The following is a 26392-nucleotide window of genomic DNA, read 5'->3' on the forward strand; positions in this document are numbered from 1 at the left end:
TTTTGAATTCAGGCTGTAACAACAAAATGTGGAATCAGTCAAAGGGTATGAATACTTTCTGAAGGCACTGTATACGGGGGTCTGGTCTGTGTCGTAGTTGCTCTAGTCTGAGTCTGAGCTGCAGCTGTCAGCCGTGGGCTGTCTAAGAGCCTCTTCTAGGGGCGCCAGTGTGCCGTCCCTCCTCACCCCCATGGGCCTGATCAGCTGCTGCCTGTGGAGCACAAAAACAGACACAAAAACATCACAACTGGGTTGTATTCACTAGGCACCAAACGGAAGAAAACAAACTGAAACAGGCCGGAACTACCTGAACTTGTCCAATAAGAAACACTTGTTTAAACTTTCCCTTTCAAAATGAATGCGACCCTGTTCTGGAGAACAGTGTTTGATGGTGATTAGAAACCAGGGTTGGGCTAATTCAGGAAGTAAACAAAAATTCCAATTCAATAATTAAAAGAAGGCCATTGATTTTCAATGCCTTCTCAATAAACTGAAAAGTAAAAGCTATTTATATAAATTTAAAAAACATTTCTGAATTATAAATTCAAATCACTTCCTGAATTGACTGCCTTCAACTCAAATTGAGCACAACCCTGTCAGGAACATGCTTTGGGTCTATTTGCTGGGTCATAAGAATATTACTTTGTGATATTCACAACACACAGTTTGGAAACCACAGCAGGAGAAAACAAATAGTCACTGGGGAGCTGACAGACACAGTTACACAACAAAGACTAGCGGGAGTGCAGAGGAAAACAAACACATTACAACCCAGAATATGTCTCACAGTTACTCATGGTTGAGAAGAGGATGCACCCTAGGAGGATGCCTGTCAAGCAGCACAAGGGCACATTTGCCAATTTCAACAATGTTTTTAAGAGTGTTTAATCACATTGTCTAGCTAGCTAATAACAGCACGTCTTGACTTCTTTATGTCATTCTCGTTGGCACCAAAAGTTTAAAAAGTGTTGATAGGGGACCATCATAATTGGCATATACATTACTCTTACTGAATTTCCACGTGGGCGAGGATATTTGAAATTTAATCAAAGCCTATTGGATGATAACTTGTTTATAACTAGGACAGAGGAATTCATAACTGATTTTTTCTGACATAACATAGGTACAGCAAATCCCCTTATTGTATGGGACACTTTTAAATGTGCCTTTAGAGGCCATGCAATTCAGTACTCATCTAGAAAACAAAAGCAATTTAGGTCAAAAGAGTCCATACTAACAAAGGAAATAGAAGGTCTAACAGAACAGATAGATAGCAATACAAACTGTAACAGAGGCTCAGAATAAATTAGAGGAAAAACAAAAATAAATGGAGAAACTTATTCAAGAAAGATCAAGTGTAATATATTATAAAAATAAAGCAAACTGGATGGAATATGGGGGAAAATGCACCAAATTATTTTTTAATCTTCAACATAGAAATGCTACCAAAAATAATTTAATGAAACTGGTTACAAATGACAGTCATCCATGATTCACCAAATTATATTTTGAAGGAGGAAGCAAAGTAATTTAAGCATATGTTTTTGTTTCAATCGCCTCCATCTCCTCTAACTGAAGCTAATTGTAGAGATTTGTTTTCTATTGATAATGTAAAATTAACAGCCATATAGAAAGACTTGTGTGAAGGTGAAATTACAGAGGAGGAACTTCTGGATGCAATTAAAGACTTTAAGTCTGGGAAAACACCAGGGTTGGATGGCATACCAGTTGAGGTATACCAAACCTTTTTTGATATACTCAGAGGACCGTTATTATCATGTTTTAACCATTCCTATGTAAATAGTAGATTATCAGACACTCAAGAAGAAGGTCTGATTTCATTATTACTGAAACAGGATAGAAGTGGAAAATATAAAGATCCAGTCCATTAAAAAAATTGGAGGCCCCTTACACTTCAGTGTTGTGATGCAAAAATTCTAGCAAAATGTATAGCGCATAGAATTTAAAAAGGTATTGGTCGGACATTATTAATTCTAATCAGACTGTTTTTTTTTACATGGACAATATATTGGAGATTAATATAAAGGCAAGTACTAGAAACAATAGAACACTATGAAAAATCTGGGAAACCAGGCCTGCTATTCATAGCAGACTTTGAAAAGGCATTTGATAAAGTACGACTGGGGTTTATATATAAATGCCTGGAGCATTTCAATTTTGGATAATCTCTTATAAAATGGGTTAAAATCATGTATAGTAACCCTAGGTGTAAAATAGTAAATAATGGCTATTTCCCAGAAAGTTTTAAACTGTCAAGAGGAGTAAAACAAGGTTGTCCACTATCGGCATATCTATTTTATTATGGCCGTCGAAATGTTAGCTATTAAAATCAGATCCATTAATAATATCAAGGGATTAAAAATCCAGGGCTTAATAACAAAGGTGTCATTGTACGCTGATGACTCATGTTTTCTTTTAAATCCACAACTAGAATCCCTCGACAGCCTCAGAGGATCTAGATACATTTTCTAACCTCTCTGGATTAATGCCAAATTATGATAAATGTACTATATTACATATTGGATCACAAAAAAATACAATTTTTACATTACCATGTAGTTTACCAATAAAATGGTCTGATGGTGATGTGGATATACTCGGAATACATATCCCAAATGAAATATGATCTCACTCCAATACATTTTAATAGAAAGTTAGCAAAAATAGATAAGATCTTACTACCATGGAAAGGTAAACACCTGTCAATTTGTGGAAAAATCACCTTGATTAACTCTTTAGTATTATCCCAGTTTACCTATTTGCTTATGGTCTTGCCTACGCCTAGCGAACAGTTTTTTTAATTATATGAGAAAAAAATATTCCATTTTATTTGGTACGGCAAGCCAGACAAAATTAAACAGGCCTATTTATATAATGAATATGAATTCGGAGGACAGAAATGATTAAATATTAAAGCATTAGACCGATCACTAAAAGCTTCAGTCATACAAAAGTTATACTTAAATCCGAACTGGTTCTCTAGCAAATTAGTAAGATTGTCTCACCCAATGTTCAAGAATGGCCCTTTTCCCTTTATTCAGATTACAACCTCTCACTTTCAGTTATTTGAAAAGGAAATCATCTCCCAAATATCACCATTTCTAAAACAAGCCATAGAAAGTTGGTTGCAATTTCAATTTAATCCTCCAGAAACGACAGAACAAATAATGCAACAAATATTGTGGTTAAACTCAAATATATGAATTGATAAAAAACCATACTTAAAAAAAATAATAAAGGTATAATCTTCGTAAATTATATCATAGGTAGGACATATGGAATTGTCTGCTCTACCCAAAATTACAACCAAATAATTGCAGCATTACCGCAAAAATGGAAGAGGAAAGTGGAAGGGGGAAAAAGTAAGGAACTTTTAATAAATGAAACTGGTATACTTTTGTTAAGGACCAAAGGATTGACAGCCGTCCCATATAGATAGTTGGGAAGAGATTTTTGACGTACCGATTCCATGGCATAGTGTTTATGAACTGATACGCAAAACCACGCCGGATTCAAAACGTAGAATTTTTCAATTTAAATTATTATACAAAATTCTTGCTACCAATAGAATGTTATGTATGTGGGGGATACAATCTTCCCAGCTCTGCATATTTTACTGCGAAGAGACAGAATCATTAGATCATTTGTTTTGGTACTGTCCATTTGTAGCTTGTTTTTGGACACAGGTCCAGGAATGGCTAAAGGATTGCAATATTTACCTGGAGCTAACCCTGCAAATAGCACTACTGGGTGATCTGAAAAGTCATAGTCAATCGATCAATAACATAGTAATACTTTTAGCAAAAATGTTTATTTCCAATGTACAATCTGTAGAAACAATGAGAATAGAAGGGTTCAGAACTTTTGTAAAACATCACAGTACAGTTGAAAAATACACTGCTCCAAAAAATAAAGGGAACACTTAAACAACACAATGTAACTCCAAGTCAATCACACTTCTGTGAAATCAAACTGTCCACTTAGGAAGCAACACTGATTGATAATACATTTCACATGCTGTTGTGCAAATGGAATAGACAACAGGTGGAAATTATAGGCAATTAGCAAGACACCCCCAATAAAGGACTGGTGTTGCAGTTGGTGACCACAGACCACTTCTCAGTTCCTATGCTTCCTGGCTGATGTTTTGGTCACCTTTGAATGCTGGCAGTGCTTTCACTCTAGTGGTAGCATGAGACGGAGTCTACAACTCACACAAGTGGCTCAGGTAGTGCAGCTCATCCAGGATGGCACATCAATGCGAGCTGTGGCAAGAAGGTTTGCTGTGTCTGTCAGCGCCGTGTCCAGAGCATGGAGGCGCTACCAGGAGACAGGCCAGTACATCAGGAGACGTGGAGGAGGCGGTAGGAGGGCAACAACCCAGCAGCAGGGCTGCTACCTCCGCCTTTGTGCAAGGAGGAGCAGGAGGAGCACTGCCAGAGCCCTGCAAAATGACCTCCAGCAGGCCACAAATGTGCATGTGTCTGCTCAAACGGTCAGAAACAGACTCCATGAGGGTGGTATGAGGGCCCGACGTCCACAGGTGGGGGTTGTGCTTACAGCCCAACCCCTTGCAGGACGTTTGGCATTTGCCAGAGAACACCAAGATTGGCAAATTCGCCACTGGCGCCCTGTGCTCTTCACAGATGAAAGCAGGTTCACACTGAGCACGTGACAGACGTGACAGAGTCTGGAGAGGCTGTGGAGAACGTTCTGCTGCCTGCAACATCCTCCAGCAAGACCGGTTTGGCGGTGGGTCAGTCATGGTGTGGGGTGGCATTTCTTTGGGGGGGCCGCACAGCCCTCCATGTGCTCGCCAGAGGTAGCCTGACTGCCATTAGGTACCGAGATGAGATCCTCAGACCCCTTGTGAGACCATATGCTGGTGCGGTTGGCCCTGGGTTCCTCCTAATGCAAGACAATGCTAGACCTCATGTGGCTGGAGTGTGTCAGCAGTTCATGCAAGAGGAAGGCATTGATGCTATGGACTGGCCCGCCCGTTTCCCAGACCTGAATCCAATTGAGCACATCTGGGACATCATGTCTCGCTCCATCCACCAACGCCACTTTGCACCAGACTGTCCAGGAGTTGGCCTCACCTCATCAGGAGCATGCCCAGGCGTTGTAGGGAGGTCATACAGGCACGTGGAGGCCACACACACTACTGAGCCTCATTTAGACTTGTTTTAAGGACATTACATCAAAGTTGGATCAGCCTGTAGTGTGGTTTTCCACTTTAATCTTTAGGGTGACTCCAAATCCAGACCTCCATGGGTTGATACATTTGATTTCCATTGATAATTTTTGTGTGATTTTGTTGTCAGCACATTCAACTATGTAAAGAAAAAAGTATTTAATAAGATTATTTCATTCATTCAGATCTAGGATTTTTTTTGCAGTGTATATGGCAAATAGAAATCCAATATGGATGGTGTTAAGAGATAGATGAGCGGTGTTGAATGGAGCTGAAGGATGGGACTAATAACAACTAACAACAACTAATAACAACAAGATAACTAATGTAAAGCATACTGTGTCCATAATACAGTTGAAGTAGGAAGTTTACATACACCTTAGCCAAATACATTTAATCTCAGTTTTTTCACAATTCCTGACATTTAATCCTAAAACAAATACCCTGTCTTCGGTCAGTTAGGATCACCACTTTAATTTAAGAATGTGAAATGTCAGAATAATAGTAGAGAGAATGATTTATTTCAGCTTTTATTTCTTTCATCACATTCCCAGTGGGGTCAGAAGTTTACATACACTCAATTAGTATTTGGTAGCATTGCCTTTAAATTGTTTAACTTGGGTCAAACGGTTCGGGTAGCCTTCCACAAGCTTCCCACAATAAGTTGGGTGAATTTTGGCGCATTACTCCTGACAGAGCTGGTGTAACGGAGTCAGGTTTGTAGGCCTCCTTGCTCACACAGTTCTGCCCACAAATGTTCTATAGGATTGAGGTCAGGGCTTTGTGATGGCCACTCCAATGCCTTGACTTTGTTGTCCTTAAGCCATTTTGCCACAACTTTGGAAGTATGCTTGGGGTCATTGTGCATTTGGAAGACCCATTTGCGACCAAGCTTTAACTTCTTGACTGATGTCTTGAGATGTTGCTTCAATATATCCACATAATTTTCCTTCCTCATGATGCCATCTATTTTGTGAAGTGCACCAGGCCCTCCTGCAGCAAAGCAACCCCACAGCATGATGCTGCCACCCCCGTGCTTCACGGTTGGGATGGTGTTCTTCGGCTTGCAAGCAGCCCCCTTTTTCCTCCAAACATAATGATGGTCATTATGGCCAAACAGTTCTATTTTTGTTTCATCAGACCAGAGGACATTTCTCCAAAAGGTACGATCTTTGTCCCCATGTGCAGTTGCAAACCGTAGTCTGGCTTTTTTATGGCGGTTTTGGAGCAATGGCTTCTTCCTTGCTGAGCGGCCTTTCAGGTTATGTCGATATATAACTCGTTTTACTGTGGATATAGATCATTTTGTACCTGTTTCCTCCAGCATCTTTACAAGGTCCTTTGCTTTTGTTCTGGGATTGATTTGCACTTTTCGCACCAAAGAATGTTCATCTCTAGGAGACAGAACGTGTCTCTTCCTGATCGATATGACGGCTGTGTGGTCCCATGGTGTTTATACTTGCGTACTATTGTTTGTGCAGATGAACGTGGGACCTTCATGGGTTTGAAAATTGTGCCCAAGGATGAACCAGACTTGTGGAGGTCTACACAATTTCTTCTGAGGTCTTGGCTGATTTCTTTTGATTTTCCCATGATGTCAAGGAAAGAGGCACTGAGTTTGAAGGTAGGCCTTGAAATACATCCACAGGTAAACCTCCAATTGACTCAAATGATGTCAATTAGCCTATCAGAAGCTTCTACAGCCATGAATTTTCCAAGCTGTTTAAAGGCACAGTCAACTTAATGTATGTAAACTTCTGACCCACAGGAATTGTGATACAGTGAATTATAAGTGAAATAATCTGTCTGTAAACAATTGTTGGAAAAATTACTTGTGTCATGCACAAAGTAGATGTCCTAACCAACTTGCCAAAACTATAGTTTGTTAACAAGAAATTTGTGGAGTGGTTGAAAAACTAGTTTTAATGACTCCAACCTAAGTGTATGTAAACTTTCAACTTCAACTGTAAGTATACAGTGAGGGAAAAAAACATATTTGATCCCCTGCTGATTTTGTACGTTTGCCCACTGATAAAGAAATTATCAATCTATCATTTTAATGGTAGTTTAATTGAACAGTGAGAGACAGAATAACAATAACAAAATCCAGAAAAACGCATGTAGAAAATGTTATAAATTGATTTGCATTTTAATGAGGGAAATAAGTATTTGACCCCTTCTCAATCAGAAAGATTTCTGGCTCCCAGGTGTCTTTTATACAGGTAACGAGCTGAGATTAGGAGCACACTCTTAAAGGGAGTGCTCCTAATCTCAGTTTGTTACCTGTATAAAAGACACCTGTCCACAGAAGCAATCAATCAATCAGATTCCAAACTCTCCACCCTGGCCAAGACCAAAGAGCTCTCCAAGGATGTCAGGGACAAGATTGTAGACCTACACAAGGCTGGAATGGCTACAAGACCATCGCCAAGCAGCTTGGTGAGAAGGTGACAACAGTTGGTGCGATTATTCGCAAATGGAAGAAACACAAAATAACTGTCAATCTCCCTCGGCCTGGGGCTCCATGCAAGATCTCACCTCGTGGAGTTGCAATGATCATGAGAACGGTGAGGAATCAGCCCAGAACTACACGGGAGGATCTTGTCAATGATCTCAAGGCAGGTAGGACCATAGTCACCAAGAAAACAATTGGTAACACACTACGCCGTGAAGGACTGAAATCCTGCAGCGCCCGCAAGGTCCCCCTGCTCAAGAAAGCACATATACAGGCCTGTCTGAAGTTTGCCAATGAACATCTGAATGATTCAGAGGAGAACTGGGTGAAAGTGTTGTGGTCAGATGAGACCAAAATCGAGCTCTTTGGCATCAACTCAACTCGCCGTGTTTGGAGGAGGAGGAATGCTGCCTATGACCCCAAGAACACCATCCCCACCGTCAAACATGGAGGTGGAAACAATATGCTTTGGGGGTGTTTTTCTGCTAAGGGGACAGGACAACTTCACCGCATCAAAGGGACGATGGACGGGGCCACGTACCGTCAAATCTTGGGTGAGAACTTCCTTCCCTCAGCCAGGGCATTGAAAATGGGTCGTGGATGGGTATTCCAGCATGACAATGACCCAAAACACACGGCAACAAAGGAGTGGCTCAAGAAGAGCACATTAAGGTCCTGGAGTGGCCTAGCCAGTCTCCAGACCTTAATCCCATAGAAAATCTGTGGAGGGAGCTGAAGGTTCGAGTTGCCAAACGTCAGCCTCGAAACCTTAATGACTTGGAGAAGATCTGCAAAGAGGAGTGGGACAAAAACCCTCCTGAGATGTGTGCAAACCTGGTGGCCTACTAGCTCAGCTGGTAGAGTACGGCGCTTGTAACGCCAAGGTAGTGGGTTCGATCCCCGGGACCACCCATACACAAAAATGTATGCACGCATGACTGTAAGTCGCTTTGGATAAAAGCGTCTGCTAAATGGCATATTGCAAGAAACGTCTGACCTCTGTGATTGCCAACAAGGGTTTTGCCACCAAGTACTAAGTCATGTTTTGCAGAGGGGTCAAATACTTATTTCCATCATTAAAATGCAAATCAATTCATAACATTTTTGATATGTGTTTTTCTGGATGTTTTTGTTGTTATTCTGTCTCTCACTGTTCAAATAAACCTATCATTCAAATTATAGACTGATCATGTCTTTGTCAGTGGGCAAACATACAAAATCAGCAGGGGATCAAATACTTTTTTCCCTCACTGTATCTACCAGGTAGAAACAAAAACCAGAAGTGTTTCGGCCCTCCAGCACTGGAATTGAACAGCCCTGCGTCTTGCCAAACATTCAGGACAGCCAAGCATTGGATCATTATCACAATCATTATTAAGTCTTCTCTCTCTCCTTTCTGTTGCCTATCTCTGTCTGTCTCAGCATCAACCCCATCACGGGTCACGTGGAGGAGCCCATCAAATACTTTTTTCCCTCACTGTATAGGTTATAGGTTGAGAGCTTTTGTGAAAGAGCACAGTTAGAAAGATGCAAAGAAGCAAACCGGATGGACATCATGAAAATGATCGGAGAGGTTGAGGGTAGAGGAAGTTCAGGAGTAAAAACAAACAAAATATAATTATTGTAAAATTGACTGTGTCCATAAAATGTATATAGTATGTATAAGCTGGAAGTAAAGCTGATCTACCCCCTAAAAAAAATTATAATAAAAATAAATATCAGATCACGTCAATATGGCTAGTTAACAAGCTAACTTTCAGGGGATAAACTAGATGGCTATATTTGCTTGCCATCTATAGTGGTTATGACAGTAGTCCGACTGACAGCTTTACCAGGATGAGGACTTGCTGACGTCAAGCTCTTTCCAAAAGGTGTAATCTCTGATGAAGGAAGCTAAATGGCACGTTGTTTGCTTAGCTAGCTAGCTACATGCCAAATGGATAGGCTACCCTCACGTATCTGAAAATAATTGATCAATTGATGTTTACTGATCATGAAAAGCTTGCAGTTACTTGCTGTATAACTCTAAAAATGGCGATAAATGTGGAATAATCAGAAATGTGTAGTTCTGACTATGCTCTTCAAGAAGTGATGATATTAAAACCAAATAGCTAAAAATAAAATAAAATAAACATTTATTTAAAAATCTCTTGACAAAGGCACGCAGTTGTCAATGGTTTTAGTGGAGCTGGTGGTCTCCTTGCCCCCCAGCAGCCAAAACGAACGCTCTGCACTGTATTGTGACGTTTTATTGATAACAACCCATCATGGAACCTAACAAGAGGCACATAGGAAATTGGCACATTCCACAAATATCGATATTGTTTTGTCATTTAGCAGATGCTTAGTGCCAGGGTATGGATTCAGAAATCTTCCCCTTCAACATTTGACACAATAGTGTCCAACGCCCACATGTTTCATTTGGTAGACCAATCTGTTGCTGCCACAATCCACCTGTGCTGCTTTGAACCTCAAAACCCTCTGTGTCACGCATTCTACACCTTCTAAAGAGGCCCGTTGTTGAGTGGTGGTGGTACATCTTTGTTTTTTCTTACATCTGGAGCTCAGGAACCCTGGATGACGACCCATCCCCCCTTCATTCACTCAAACACATGTGCACACACACACACACATACAAACTCTCTTATTGTTGGTCATCTCCCCTTCCCCGCTTTCCTCTGTCGGTCAGTTTAATTAAAGGATCAGTGCTCTGTCTAATCTCCTCAAAGCCACACCAGGCCCTCTATCCTAATCCAATTATATCTGCACTGTGCGCCACCAGCTCCCTCTCAGATGTGTTATCACAGAATTAGCCAATCAAAGTCTTAAAACCAAGGCTCCATTTGCATTCATTTGCACAATTCAAACACAAATTAACATGTAATTCCTCATTCCTGGTTCCTTCCCCCCAAAAAACAGAGTAAAGCTCAGGAGGAGGACCATGATAAAGAAGACTTGGAGGTGAGCCATGTAATATGATTGTGTGGTATGAATACGGCACTAAGGAAATTTGAAGATCTTATCTGATGTCCTTTCAGTGAAAAGCACTAAATAATTTGTTTTATGAAAAAGAAAGATACGTAAGGTGAGTTCTGACGACTACGCACAACCCTGTTTCACGGTGCCACATCCTCTCTCAAATGCGTCATGAAACCGTCAACAATAACCAAGAAGACCAAAAAACATTAGAAACATGACAGACTGACCAGGTGAAAGCTATGTTAAATCACCTGTTAAATCCACTTCAATCAGTGTAGATGAAGGGGAGGAGACAGGTTAAAGAAGGATTTTTAAGCCGTGAGACAACTGAGACATTGATTGTGTACTGTATATGGCAGGCTATGGTGGAAAGATGGCAGGTTAATGGTTATGGGGTCAGTGTTGTTGACAGATACGTTTTTGAGGTTTAGCCTACTTCAGAAACACAGACTCAACAAAAACAGTAACACACAACAAAACTGCTCCTAAGAACACTTCAGTATCTCTCAACAGACATCTTCAGACAGAGAGAGCCATTCAGCAATCCACCTGTCCCAAGCCAAGCCCAATCAACCAGAGATGGGCTATATAGAGATATAATAAGTTCTAACAGGGTGAAAAACAAGATGAGTCTACAAGAAAAACATCCACCCACTGACAACACTCCTACACTGTAGTCCGTTCTACCAATTAATCCCATGGTGCATCCTGTCCTGTTCCTCACTCTGCAGGATCTGAGGACCCAGGCAAGCAGATGTGTGTGTGTGTGTGTGTGTGTGTGTGTGTGTGTAGGGGGTCAGATTCAGAGCATGTGCTAATTGGAGGAGCAGGTAAGCTGCAAGGGGAAGCACATTCTTGCAGGGCCCTGAGCCATCTCCTGAGAGCCCATCGTGGCATGTTGGATAGGAAGGGCAGCGACTGTGGCTGCATCACAAATGGCACCCTATTCTCTATACAGTCCCAGCTCTGGTGAAAAGTACTGCACTATATAGGGAATAGGGTGCATTTGGGATGCAGCCTATGTCATCACCCTCTCTCTTTCGCCATGTCTACTTGACACCGACCAACACACAGCAGAATAGTGAGCTGGAGGGATACAGGAGAAGGAGGATGGATTCAGAGGAAAGGAATCAGCCTGTTGTAGACAGGCACACGCGTCTCATTACGACTCAAGCCCCTCTCTGTGGCTGAACAATGACAACGTCAGCTTTTCTTGTGTCGGTAAACGTATTCACCCCTCCACCCCCAAACCAATTCCTCTTCTCTCTAATTGTGCCTATGTCTCAGTCCCACTCCCTTGTCAGTTAGCGTACAATGTTTTGCTCCTGGGCTGAATGAGGAGAAAGGTGAATAAAGGGAAGTAGACACGTTATTAAAAACCCTGACATAAAGTACCACATAAAGGAGTAGAAAGGAGCCGAGGGCTTCCGACCCCACAGTGTGGGCCAATTAGGACGCTAATTAATGGCGTGCTGGTAATGATACTGCAGCGCCGACGGCGGTGGCTTCCATTGACTCCAGCTGAATGCAGCGGCGGCCGAGGCGGTATGGCCGGGGCCTAATTGAGCACCGGGGCTAACGGCAGGAGATTCTTCCTCTAATGAACTGGTTGGCAGGGAGCGCGCTCAGTGTCGCTCAGCCTCGCACCCACATCATTCTCTGAGTAGTGCTAGGTGCTGCTTGCTAAGGAAAGGCCAGTATGAATGAAGACAGCAGACGTTCAGGTTTAGGAGCACAAATAATAAGCCATAGGGAATCATTCAAACAGGATACAGAGCTATATCATTCAGAAAGGTTAATCATCTGGCATTGAGGGTTACAATGAATAGAAACACTGCTGGCAAACACAGTTGCATTCATACATGATGAGGTTGTATGGTGGTTGGTTTACCTTGACAACTTGTCGAACATGTTGACCAGTTTCTGGGCCTCGTACTCTTTCTGCTCCTCAGTCATGTCTTCTATGGGGTTAGGCATGGGCTCCTCCACGTGACCCGTGATGGGGTTGATGCTGAGACAGACAGAGATAGGCAACAGATAGGAGAGAGAGAAGACTTAATAATGATTGTGATAATGATCCAATGCTTGGCTGTCCTGAATGTTTGGCAAGACGCAGGGCTGTTCAATTCCAGTGCTGGAGGGCCGAAACACTTCTGGTTTTTGTTTCTACCTGGTAGATACAGTGAGGGAAAAAAGTATTTGATCCCCTGCTGATTTTGTACGTTTGCCCACTGACAAAGACATGATCAGTCTATAATTTTAATGGTAGGTTTATTTGAACAGTGAGAGACAGAATAACAACAAATAAATCCAGAAAAACGCATGTCAAAAATGTTATAAATTGATTTGCATTTTAATGAGGGAAATAAGTATTTGACCCCTCTGCAAAACATGACTTAGTACTTGGTGGCAAAACCCTTGTTGGCAATCACAGAGGTCAGATGTTTCTTGTAGTTGGCCACCAGGTTTGCACACATCTCAGGAGGGTTTTTGTCCCACTCCTCTTTGCAGATCTTCTCCAAGTCATTAAGGTTTTGAGGCTGACGTTTGGCAACTCGAACCTTCAGCTCCCTCCACAGATTTTCTATGGGATTAAGGTCTGGAGACTGGCTACGCCACTCCAGGACCTTAATGTGCTTCTTCTTGAGCCACTCCTTTGTTGCCTTGGCCGTATGTTTTGGGTCATTGTCATGCTGGAATACCCATCCACGACCCATTTCCAATGCCCTGGCTGAGGGAAGGAGGTTCTCACCCAAGATTTGACAGTACATGGCCCCGTCCATCGTCCCTTTGATGCGGTGAAGTTGTCCTGTCCCCTTAGCAGAAAAACACCCCCAAAGCATTACGTTTCCACCTCCATGTTTGACGGTGAGGATGGTGTTCTTGGGGTCATAGGCAGCATTCCTCCTCCTCCAAACACGGTGAGTTGAGTTGATGCCAATGAGCTCGATTTTGGTCTCATCTGACCACAACACTTTCACCCAGTTCTCCTCTGAATCATTTAGATGTTCATTGGCAAACTTCAGACGGGCATGTATATGTGCTTTCTTGAGCAAGGGAACCTTGCGGGCGCTGCAGGATTTCAGTCCTTCACGGCGTAGTGTGTTACCAATTGTTTTCTTGGTGTCTATGGTCCCAGCTGCCTTGAGATCATTGACAATATCCTCCCGTGTAGTTCTGGGCTGATTCCTCACCGTTCTCATGATCATTGCAACTCCACGAGGTGAGATCTTGCATGGAGCCCCAGGCCAAAGGAGATTGACAGGTCTTTTGTGTTTCTTCCATTTGCGAATAATCGCACCAACTGTTGTCACCTTCTCACCAAGCTGCTTGGCGATGGTCTTGTAGCCCATTCCAGCCTTGTGTAGGTCTACAATCTTGTCCCTGACATCCTTGGAGAGCTCTTTGGTCTTGGCAATGGTGGAGAGTTTGGAATCTGATTGATTGATTGCTTCTGTGGACAGGTGTCTTTTATACAGGTAACAAGCTGAGATTAGGAGCACTCCCTTTAAGAGTGTGCTCCTAATCTTAGCTCGTTACCTGTATAAAAGACAAATGGGAGCCAGAAATATTTCTGATTGAGAGGGGGTCAAATACTTATTTCCCTCATTAAAATGCAAATCAATTTATACCATTTTTGACATGTGTTTTTCTGGATTTTGTTGTTGTTATTCTGTCTCTCACTGTTCAAATAAACCTACCATTAAAATTATAGACTGATCATTTCTTTGTCAGTGGGCAAACGTACAAAATCAGCAGGGGATCAAATACTTTTTTCCCTCACTGTAATTGCACTCACCTGGTGTCCCAGGTCTATAGAAGGATAGAAGAAGGAGAGGATAAAAAACCGAAGTGTTCCGGCCCTCCAGGACCGACATTGAACAGCCCTGGCCACTAGAAAACACCCCTTGGCCCAATGGATTCTGTTGTAGTTAAATAAATGTTGTGGGCACTCCCATGACACACCCTAAAGCCAACCCAACATTTAATCCATACATTTAGTAATTCAAAGCAAGGCATGTGTGTCTATGGTCCTGTATTCAAAGCTCCTGCCTACTCACAAAGGTTTAGCCGATTTGTACTCTTCGGTGTCAGAGTCTTCGTCGTCTGAGTACAGAGTCTCTCCTCGCCCCCCTGCCAGCAGGCCTCGAGCCACCAGGAGTCCTGCTGCGTTACCGTACCCAGTGTACTTCAACAGGTGGTCCACTGGAGGATTAGAGGGGGAGAAATCAGTACAACATGATGGACAACTGTACTGTAGGTAGGGGTGGGGGTTTGAAATCATTTCACTATTCGAATAGTATCATGAATTTTTGTTGGATATCCGAAATACGTGGTGTTTTAAGATTTTAACCTGAACACTGCTGAGCGAGGGAGAGGCGCTGGAGCTCAATTGCTGCAGCAGCGGAGGGGCCGGTGAGATGGGAGGGAGCAGACGGAGGAAGAGAGAGAGACGCAGTACACAAGGTTTCCACTCGCTTCTATAGCCACAAAGTCAAAATTGGCTAAATATTTTAGCTTTTTGGTCTTAATTTAAGGTTAGGGTTAGATATCAGGTTAGCAGTGTGGTTAGGGTTCAAAATTTAGAGCTGCAATATATAACTTTTTGGGTGACCCCAACCAAATTCACATACAAATGTGTGTTATCGATCTGTCAGCAAGTCTAAGAAGCGGTAGATCTGTTCTATGTGCGCTATTTCTTTGCCCTCCGTTCTTAAATTTCGTTTCTTTTACTTTCGGTTTTGTACACCAGCTTCAAACAGCTGAAAATACAATATTTTTGGTTATGGAACATATACTTCACAGAGGTTTAGATGGTACAATGATTCTCTACACCAGTGTTTCCCAAACTCGGTCCTCGGGACCCCAACGGATGCACGTTTTGGTTCTTGTCCTAGCACTACACAGCTGATTCAAATTTTACATTTTTACATTTTAGTCATTTAGCAGACGCTCTTATCCAGAGCGACTTACAGTTAGTGAGTGCATAATTTTATTTTTTATTTAAATCATACTGGCCCCCCGTGGAAATCGAACCCACAACCCTGGCGTTGCAAGCGCCATGCTCTACCAACTGAGCTACACGGGGATAATAATCAAATAATCATCAAGTTTTTCATACTTTAATCAGCTGTCTAGTGCTAGGGCAAAAACCAAAACGTGCACCCCTTGTGGTCCCCATGACCGAGTTTGGGAAACACTGCTCTACACTATACTTGCTTGTTTTGTCACATAAACTGACATTTTTGCATAGTGCATCTTTCATTTTAACCCATAAGAGTTTAAGCCCTGTCTAAGCCGGGGGGTGGAGGGTTCTATTAAGCTATATGGAATAGTTTTAAAACAGTCATACCAAGGATAATTTTGCTATTTGATTTAGAATTTTAAGACCCTTGAAGTATCAAAAAAATATATATAGATATTTTTTTATACATTTTATTTGGCCTTACTGCTATTAGCCCATCAAAACACATTGAATAACATTCACTACATGGAACAACAGATAGTCCCACACAAAAAAATCAAAAGGAAGTTTGTTTTGAAGTGTCTGTCCTACAGTGCATTCGGAAAGTATTCAGACCCCTTGACTTTTTCCACATTTTGTTACCTTACAGCCTTATTCTAAAATTGATTAAATTATTTTTTTCCCTCAATCTACACACAATACCCCATAATGACAAAGCGAAAACAGTTTGTTTTTTGGCCGATAAAAAAAAATATAAAAAAAAAATACCGTATTTACATAAGTATTCAGACCCTTTGCTATGACACTTGAAATTAAGCTCAGGTGCATCCTGTTTCAATTGATCATCCTTGAGATGTTTCTACAACTTGATTGGAGTCCACATGTGGTAAATTCAATTGATTGGACATGATTTGGAAAGGTACACACCTGTCTAAATAAGGTCCCACAGTTGAGAGACAGGATTGTGTCGAGGCACAGATCTGGGGAAGAGTACAAAAAAATTTCTGCAGCATTGAAGGTCCCCAAGAACACAGTGGCCTCCATCATTCTTAAATGGAATAAGTTTGGAACCACCAAGACTCTTCCTAGAGCTGGCCGCCCGGCCAAACTGAACAATCGGGAGAAGGGCCTTGGTCAGGGAGGTCACCAAGAACCCGATGGTTACTCTGACAGAGCTTCAGAGTTCCTCTGTGGAGATGGGAGAACCTTCCAGAAGGACAACCATCTCTGCAGCACCACACCAATCAGGCCTTTATGGTAGAGCGGCCAGACGGAAGCCACTCCTCAGTATTGGCACATGACAGCCCACTTGGAGTTTGCCAAAAGGCACCTAAAGGACTTTCAGACCATGAGAAACAAGATTCTCTGGTCTGATGAAACCAAGATTGAACTCTTTGGCCTGAATGCCAAGCGTCACGTCTGGAGGAAACCTGACACCATCGCTACGGTGAAGCATGGTGGTGGCAGCATCATGCTGTGGGGATGTTTTTCAGTGGCAGGGACTGGGAGACTAGTCAGAAAAAAGATGAACAGAGCAAAGTACAGAGAGATCCTTGATGAAAACCTGCTCCAGAGCGCTCAGGATGTCAGACTGGGGCGAAGGGTCACCTTCCAACAGGACAACAACCCTAAGCACACAGCCAAGACAACGCAGGAGTGGCTTCGGGACAAGTCTCTGAATGTCCTTGTGTGGCCCTGCCAGAGCCCGGACTTGAATCCGATTGAACATCTCTGGAGAGACCTGAAAATAGCTGTGCAGCAACGCTCCCCATCCAACCTGACAGAGCTTGAGAGGATCTGCAGAGAAGAATGGGAGAAACTCCCCAAATACAGGTGTGCCAAGCTTGTAGCGTCATACCCAGGAAGACTCAAGGCTGTAATCGCTGCCAAAGGTGCTTCAACAAAGTACTGAGTAAATGGTCTGAATACTTATGTAAATGTGATATTTCAATTTTTTCTTTTTAATACATTTGCAAACATTTCTAAAAACCTGTTTTTGCTTTGTCATTATAGGATATTGTGTGTAGATTGAGGGGATCAAAAAAATTGTTTTTTTTTAGATTAAGGCTGTAATGTAACAAAATGTGGAAAAAGTCAAGGGGTCTGAATACTTCCCGCAATGCACTGTATATCTGAGAGATATAAGAAAGATTAGGAAACATTAGTTGTTATTATTATTTCTTTACATGTATTTAACCCCTTATTATTGGCACTAAACAATCTCCATATATACTTCCATTCATTTTTTCAACTGGTACCAGGGGACCTTCAGATGAATCTTGTGAGGCCTGTAGGCGTCCTAGAGCATAACAACCGACATGTACGTGTTGTCTCACCTTTCCATAGAGGGGTCATAATAGTTTGTAGGCCAAACCGTTCGGACCCTACAGACAATTTTGTGAGATGTCTCACGGTCTGACAAACACAGCTCTAGCTCTAGCTCTACATTTCACTGCAGATGTGGAAGTGCGACATAGGCGGATGCGCTGCAAAAAAACATATCTCTAGCTTAAACTGACAGATTTGTATGGGGATTTTTATTATTATGCTAATTATATTTACACGGGGCGCGGACATCGACCTTAGGGGGTGAAGAAGATAATTTTTGGAAATGGGCGGGGTTTATGACTGTGGCTATTGAAGCTGTGACGACCAGTACCCAAGACAACTCGGCTACAGCCAAGACTAGCTAACTTGTAGCAGCCACAATGTTATTTATTATACCCTATAACAGTGCCTGTCTTGACTGGAGTAGCCTAGAGAAGCTAGCTAGCTAGGATAATTGAGGCCACATGCTGCGCTTTCTTCCCACCCCCATTCAGTTAAAACAACAGCCAAATTGTTGGTTGCTTGTTGTAGCCTACTCCTTCTCATTTTCGCTAACTTTTAATTCCGTTATTTTATTCCCTCTTGCATTGCATTAAGTGAACTGTCACTCCACTTGCTACACATTGAGCCCAACATATACAACAAGCTACACATTTACGGTGCGCACGTCATAAAAACTACATTGAAAAGTCTGTCGTTTTCTTAAATTATAATTTCAAAAGTCATTGTATATCCTTGTATGTAACAATGTCACATGAATATTTTAATTTAGAAAAGCCTTTTCAGTGTTAAAAATAGGCCAATCATTCTGCAAAAATGAATATTCAAACAAGTATTCGAATACTAACCGTTCAGATATTTGAATAACAGTGCACATCCCTATCATACAGCCTGCTCCATCTCGCTCTCTCACCACTCTCTTTGCAGAGGACGAAGAGGAACTCTGCGGCGCTCTGCTTCACGCCCATGTCCACGTGGGTCATGAGGCGCACCAGTTTGTTCCTAACGGTGGACCCTATCTCCGGCCGGACCTTGACCTCCTTCAGCGGGGGCAGCACCTGGAGACACACACAGCCAACAAGGGCAGAGCCTCAATGAAAACTAACACTGTAGTACACTAGACTAGTGAACTGAGTGATCAGGCCAGCGAATGACCCATCTGCCACTGCTGGAGGATATGATAGAAGAAATGTAATCTGGACAGATAGAAGTTATGTTGTAAGATATGTGATCTAAATACACTGAAAAAATATATAAACGCATTATGCAACAATTTCTACGAATTTGCTGAGTTACAGTTCATTTAAGGAAATCAGTTAATTGAAATAAATTAATTAGGCCCTAATCTATGGATTTCACATGACTGGGAATACAGATATGCATCTGTTGGTCATAGCTAGCTATTTTTTTTTAAAGGTAGGGACGTGGATCAGAAAACCAGTCAGTATCTGGCGTGACCACCATTTGCCTCATGAAGCGCAACACATTTCCTTCGCATAGAGTTGATCAGGCTGTTGATTGTGGCCTGTGGAATGTCGTCACATTTCTCTTCAATGGCTGTGCAAAATTGCTGGATATTGGCGGGAACTGGAACACGATGTCATACACGTCGTTCCAGAGCATCCCAAACATGCTCAATGGGTGACATGTCTGATGAGTATGCAGGCCATGGAATAACTGGGACATTTTCAGCTTCCAGGAATTGTGTACAGATCCTTACGACATGGGGCTATGCATTATCATGCTGAAATACTGTATGAGGTGATGGCGGTGGATGAATGGCACAACAATGGGCCTCAAGACCTTGTATCGCTGTTCATTCAAATTGCCATCGATAAAATGCAATTGTGTTTGTTGTCCGTAGCTTTTGCCTGCCCATACCATAACCCCACCACCACCATGGAGCACTCTGTTCACAACATTGACATCAGCAAACCGCTGTCCCACACAACACCATACACACTGTCTGCCATCTGCCCGGTACAGTTGAAACTGGGATTCATCCATGAAGTGCACACTTCTCCAGCATGCCAGTGGCCATCGAAGGTGAGCATTTGCGCACTGAAGTCGGTTATGACGCCAAACTGCAGTTAGGTCAAGACCCTGGTGAGGACGACGAGCACGCAGCTTCCCTGAGACAGTTTCTGACAGTTTGTGCAGAAATTCTTCGGTTGTGCAAACCCACAGTTTCATCAGCTGTCCGGGTGGCTGGTCTCAGACGATCCCGCAGGTGAAGAAGCCGGATGTGGAGGTTCTGGCCTGGAGTGGTTACATGTGGTCTGCGGTTGTGAGGCCGGTTGGACGTACTGCCAAATTCTCTAAAACAACGTTGGAGGTGGCTTATGGTAGAGAAATGAACATTACATTATCTGGCAACAGCTCTGGTGGACATTCCTGCAGTCACCATGCCAATTGCACGCTCCCTCAACTTGAGACATCTGTGGCATTGTGTTGTGTGACAAAACTACACATTTTAGAGTGGCCTTTTATTGTCCCTAGCACAAGGTGCACCTGTGTAATGATCATGCTGTTTAATCAGCTTCTTGATATGCCACACCTGTCAGGTGGATGGATTATCTTGGCATAGGAGAAATGCTCACTAACAGGGATGTAAACATATTTGTGCAAAACATCTGAGAGAAATAAGCTTTTTGTGTGTATGGAACATTTCTGGGATCTTTTATTTCAGCTCATGAAACATGGGACCAACACTTTACATGTTGCGTTTATATTTTTGTTCAGTATATATGCATTTCATATGCATTTCACACTGAAGAAGTAGTTTCACTAGTTTTGAAGATCTTAATTTTGCATCACTTTTTATGTATAAGGATAGGATAGATTAGAACATGCCCATAAAGTGTGTGTTCAAGCTCAAGGCCCCGCTAGCTCCAGTGCCCTACCTGTGTCTTGATGTATCTGCGGATCTCCCTGTGGTACCTGGAGCCCTCGGTCAGCAGGCTGAGCACTGGGGTCAGCCCCTCTTTGTAGTTGGCACCCTGCTTGGAATGAGACACACATGAGGCGAGTGACGCTGTAGCAGTTGGTGTGTGGACCATTAGTAATATAACTATTCAGGAATTTATTACATTTACATTTTAGTCATTTAGCAGACGTTCTTATCCAGAGCGACTTACAGTTAGTGAGTGCATACATGTTTTTTTTTTTTTTTTTCATATTACTAATTCACTTTCTATGTTGTGTGGACAGCTTCTAATAGGATGGCCAGGATTTCCGCATCATTTCATTGGCTTGTTCAGTAGACTGCAAAAGTCTTGTGGTGGCAGCCACCAAGATGAGGCAATCAGTTTGAAGAAAGGAGCAGAATCAGCAAGGCTTGGTTTGTAGATAAGTGATTCTGTGCAGTCCGATATCGCACACACACAAAATGGGGCGAATCCAAACTTCCACTGAAGTCAAATTTTCAATTACACGTCCATTAATGTCAGTGAGAGACATTTACATTTTGGTCATTTAGCAGACGCTATTTTCCAGAGCGACTTACAGGAGCAATTTTGGTTAAGTGCCTTGCACAAGGGCACATTGACAGATTTGTTCCTAGTCAGCTCGGGGATTCGAACCAGCGAACTTTCGGTTACTGGCCCAATGCACTTAACCGCTAGGCTACCTGCCGCCTCAGTGAAAATGTAAGTGACTTTAAGTGAACATTTGACTTAAGTGGAAGGATTCGCCCCAATGTTTTTGGTTCACCCGTTCTTACCTTGTCTATCCTCTTCTCCATGAAGTCCAGTAGCACCTGCACAGCGTCCATGTTCTTCCCGCTGTACTCCTCCTGGCCCCCCTGGACCGGCATGTCAATCAGCACATCCAGACATGACACTGGCAGGTTACTCAGCAGGTTGATGGCGTGGCTGGAGGAGAAGAAGGAAGACATGAGGAAAAAGGAGGAGGAGGAAGGACAGTGGTTAAGTCATTGGTTATAGCATGTAGGAAGGATTAACAAATGATACATGTGGTTTCGTTCTTAAGAATAGGCTACATGCATGCCATTGTTTTCTACCGATCATTAAACTTTTTGAAGACTACTTGTTTGTTACAAGCACTTCCGTCTAGCATGAAGACACGTTGGGTAGTTATACCTTCTTATAGTTGTTGTGTTTGTGTCAAGACCACAGGGCATTCAATAAGTCTAAACAGACAAGGACTAAAGGTCTACTTTGGAGTCTGGACAATGGGCTAAACCCCTGTGATCAGAGGGACACAACAACATAATCCATAGGACCACAGGGAGTATTATCAATCACTTTTACATGACACTCCTTCAGTGCCACCATCTAGCCAAACATTCTTTACATTCTCTCATGTCCTTCTAAAAACAACGTTGTTGTTAATTCCCATCAACGAGATGTCCGGAAAATACATACTGCCAAATGACTTCTAAAAACAGTCTTGGCTTAAAGTTTTAACTTTCTCATAAACTGGATGCTGTCACTGTTGACTACAGAGAGTAATCATTGGATGGTGATTAATTTGCACAAACCAAATGATGAATGTGTACTTTAAGGATGCAGTTTTGCCCTGTTATGTGGAGAGCAGCGAGGAGAAGGGTTGCCAACCTGTGTGCTTCCTCTGTTTTGTCCTCTGTCTGAGTCTTTAGCATCAATTGATGGCGCATGATGGCGGTGATGAGGCGGAGCTGGTGGTCACCATCCTATCAAATGAAGGATGTACAACAGCGTGATCCTTAAGGAAGCATTTCATTGGTTCAAACAAAAGGAGGGGAGGAACTGAGCAGGTAGGGGTAAGCAGGATATAATTAGCTGTGGAAGAAGCGGAAAGGGGAGGCAGTCATGTCAAAAAGAAAACATAGGACGACAGCTCATAACCCCTATCATTTAGATAACATTTATAATTCCAATGCTGGGGTAAAATGTAAAAAAAATAAAGGCATGAACAGAGAGAGCGAGAGAAAGGGAGGGACTGTAACTATGGAGATTGTGGAAAGATGAGAGGAATTAAGGATTTCCGGATTTCGGATTTCCAAAACCTGGTAGTCAGACCTAAGAGCTGCGAGTCACTGAGCACACAGGCTTTCCATTCCATGCAAATGACCATGTGGGATTGACTCATGAGATGAACACAGGGCTTTTCTGACCAACGCCACAGATTATTAATTATATTGACCAGATACTCAAGTGGCCGCTCTGACAATGAAAATAAATGGAAGGTAGTTGGGAGGAGGCAAGACCAGGTGGGACCATTCTAGCCAATGAGAGGGCAGATACGCCTGTGAACAACAGGCACAAATCCAATAGTGTTTTTTCTCAATGTTGCTGGGATGTCACATGTTCCTACTTATATCAGTACACTCGTAACAACCTAAGCATTACAAAACGTATATTCGATTAATAAGTCACACGTAGCAAATAAGCCATTAATTTTTTTGTTAATCAAATTCGACACATTTACCTCCATACAAAAACTCGCTTGTTGAGAAAAAAAAAAAAACGCCACCTGCTGCAGAACACAGATTTTGGTCCCAGTTTTCCCTCTAGCTTCGCCTTTTCCTCTCTGTCAACGCTGGGATGGGAGGGACTCAACAAGATGTCAGCTACAATGGTGAGAGGCAAGGGTGATCAGCCCCGATCATGAAAATCCACAATCTCACAACCAACATGGAGAAAAACATATTTGGACCAATAGCACTTTGAGGCACAATACGAGCCAGCAGTTAAAGCAGGCAGCTCTCCTGACCAGCCTGAATTAGAGAACGCTTCGCAAATGTATAAATATCAATGACACTTTTTGCATGTCAAATTATCACAGACAGACATTCAGTAACGGATCCGACAGATTCATATCTACGATTTAGCAGCGGGATGTGCTCCTCTGCTTCATGATGTGATGCTGTGACACTATAGGCTGAGCGAGCATTGAGGGGGGTGAGTGACATACGATTATTTCACAAACTCCCCCTGGCTAATCAAGAAAGCTGTAAAGGTGCCAAAGGGGCTTAAACGAGGTCAGATAGCTGATAAACCTCTTATTTCTGTGCAGGCTTAGTTAGGGCTTTCTATTAAGGGATGTCACTCAATAAAGCCAAGTGTCTTACTGTTACTCTATCTTTAAATAACAGCCTTGGTGGCTTCAATGCTGAATTCTAAATACTAAATATGCAAGGAGATGTGTCCATCCACAGCCAGTGAGATGCAAAGCATTTATGTTCATGCAGTAACTCTAAACACATGCACTGTGCTCATGACTGCAGTGTCTAGCCTTCTGTGAGCTCTGAATAATATAATAATAATAATAGCCATTTAGCAGACACTTTTATCCAAAGTGTCATGTGTGCATAGCTTTATGTATGGGTGGCCCTGGGAATCGAACCCACAAGCCTGGCGGTGCAAGCGCCATGCTCTACCAACTGAGCCATACAGGACCATGTGAATGCCATATTACAAGTACAGTGTACATATCCTCTTTAAAAAGGAAAACATTCTGTAACAGACAGTGGGTGTAACTCACCTCATCGCTGGTGTCAGACAGTGTGAGGTTGAACAAGGCTTTCAGGGCCTCCATGGCCCTCTCGTTGTCTTCAGCAGGGATAGGCAAGGCCTGGGGGCCTGGAGGGGCCGCCTCGTAGGGGCCCACCCAGCGTACGTCCAGGGTACGCTCCAGCACCTCTGTGAGGAGCCCCACGGCATGCAGCTCCCTCTGGAGGCCCCCCCGGACGTCTGGCCGCAGTGCCGAGAGCAGGAAGAGCAGGCGCAGGGAGAACAGGCCCACCTCGTGGTGCCCGGCACGGGCGGCGTGCAGGCGGGCACACAGACCCCGCGCCAGCTGCACGTCGGCGCCCACCTGCTGTGCCGCCGCGCTGTTAAACACCACGTTACACAGGCACTTAAGGGCCTCCACCACCACCCTCTCTTCCTCCTCTGTCTGGGCCTCCTCCTGCATGCTGTCACCCCCCTCCTCTCCCCCTTGCAGCCGAGCCAGCTCGGCCAGGACCAGCATGCCCTCCCGGGTGCCCACAGGGCCCAGGACCCGCTTGTCCCGGGACAGGATGCGAAGGGTCTCCAGGCAGGTGCTCTGGCAGCAGGACCCAACCTGCCTCCCCAGCACAGTCAGCAGACCCTGACACAGCCTCTGCACAGGGAGAGAAGGTTGGTTCATCATCAAACACACAGGGGGCAGAAGCATTATCTAGGCTATAAGTGAAAGTGAAGCATCTGACAAGGCAGAGTGTTTACTGTTTACTTACACTTCGTAGGTCCTCCTCTTTTGGGTCAAAGGTGAATGTGCGACTATTCTGAAAAAGATGGTGTACATTAGTCTGGCTGACACCAAACTCAGTCTTCCTGGCAGTTCTCCCTCGCTGTGTACCATGTGAGTTACGTCAACAAGGCTAAATACACATAGCCTAATGAGAGAAAAGGCAAATGCATATGCTAAATGTGCTTTGTCACCTTCTGTGCAATAGTGCATGAATAAAATATAATATAATTTAGCAGACGCTTTTATCCAAAGCGACTTACAGTCATGTGTGCATACAATTTTACGTATGGGTGGTCCCGAACCCACTACGCTGGCGTTACAAGCGCCATGCTCTACCAATTGAGCTACAGAGGACCACATATTCTCAGTAATGTTTCTAAGATAAAGTAAATAGCTTCTGCAGACAGAGCAGAACCATGAGTGCATTAGCTAGGATATTCGAGTGTAATGCCAAGTCTACCGCCATCAGGCTCTCTGTCTGGTTATCAGTGACAGCGGCTAACAACGTTAGCTAGCAAACTTACCTAGTTAGCTAGCTCAAGTTACAGCAGGAAGTGCTGTAATAGCTATCACTAAATGGGAGCTAACTAGAAAATTGAATTATATACGCATGCTGTCATTGCATGCATAGCTAGCTACAGTACATGATTACAAAGAGATACCATACAATATTTGGACACAACACTAGCTAACGTTAGCTAGCAACCAAGCTAGCCAGGACGAAAACATGCTTCCTGGAACACAGCAATAGGCTTTAAACTCGTTGATTCCTTGCAAAAATGAGAGGGGAAATGCAAGTTCTAGACATATAGTTTTAGTATTCATTTTAGCAGCTATGCTTGTGTAAACGTTTTTAGATGGCTGGCTAGCTAGCTAGCTAATAACTTTGTTTTGGTTGACGTCAAAGCGATGAGAATCCCACCCACCTCTCCGTTGTACTGGTGCAAAAGCCTTGTAATTTCATCTTCATTGTTTGTCTCGAGCTGAGACAGGATACTGTTTAAATCCATTCTTAAAATATTTCGATGACAATTCAAGAATTGTAACGTTAGAGTACGTTTCTGAATAATGTGCAGCCCCCTATTTTTTTGTATTCGTCTGACATACAGTACACAGCTGGCTCCGGCTACATACACCGTTCTTCCTTGTTTCAACTTTCACCAGTCAACGTCACGATCTCATCGAAACCGTGGGAGCATACAAGGTCCGTGAT

The 26392-nt window shown here is 43.0% G+C and overlaps 1 protein-coding gene across 2 annotated transcripts; it reads right to left on the minus strand.

Moving 5' to 3' along the window:
* Window positions 1-26392, minus strand: LOC121576992 (synembryn-B). Of its 2 annotated transcripts, none has more exons than XM_041890651.2 (10): window positions 26106-26392; window positions 25166-25213; window positions 24430-25050; window positions 22521-22615; window positions 21665-21815; window positions 20847-20942; window positions 18857-19001; window positions 14711-14855; window positions 12541-12660; window positions 1-211 (listed from the first exon to the last, which is right to left on the minus strand). In XM_041890651.2, exons 1-10 carry the CDS (start codon window positions 26187-26189, stop codon window positions 103-105), a joined length of 1614 nt encoding a protein of 537 aa, XP_041746585.1. In that variant the 5' UTR covers window positions 26190-26392; the 3' UTR covers window positions 1-102. The 2 variants fall into 2 exon arrangements, with proteins under 2 accessions (XP_041746585.1, XP_041746584.1); XM_041890650.2 differs by having other exon boundaries at window positions 20847-20945.

This window comes from Coregonus clupeaformis, chromosome 11 (assembly GCF_020615455.1).
Source record: "Coregonus clupeaformis isolate EN_2021a chromosome 11, ASM2061545v1, whole genome shotgun sequence".
NCBI lineage: Eukaryota > Metazoa > Chordata > Actinopteri > Salmoniformes > Salmonidae > Coregonus > Coregonus clupeaformis.

What these genes read in the sequence shown, in the direction of transcription:
- LOC121576992 (XM_041890650.2), bottom strand. Translation starts at nt 26,189, where the DNA reads ATGGATTTAAACAGTATCCTGTCTCAGCTCGAGACAAACAATGAAGAT. An exon ending in AAAACAGAGGAAGCACACAG is followed by an intron (nt 21,816 to 22,520) that starts GTTGGCAACCCT and finishes CTTCTCCTCCAG; the next exon opens with CCACGCCATCAACCTGCTGA. An exon ending in GCAGATACATCAAGACACAG is followed by an intron (nt 19,002 to 20,846) that starts GTAGGGCACTGG and finishes GTGTGTCTCCAG; the next exon opens with GTGCTGCCCCCGCTGAAGGA.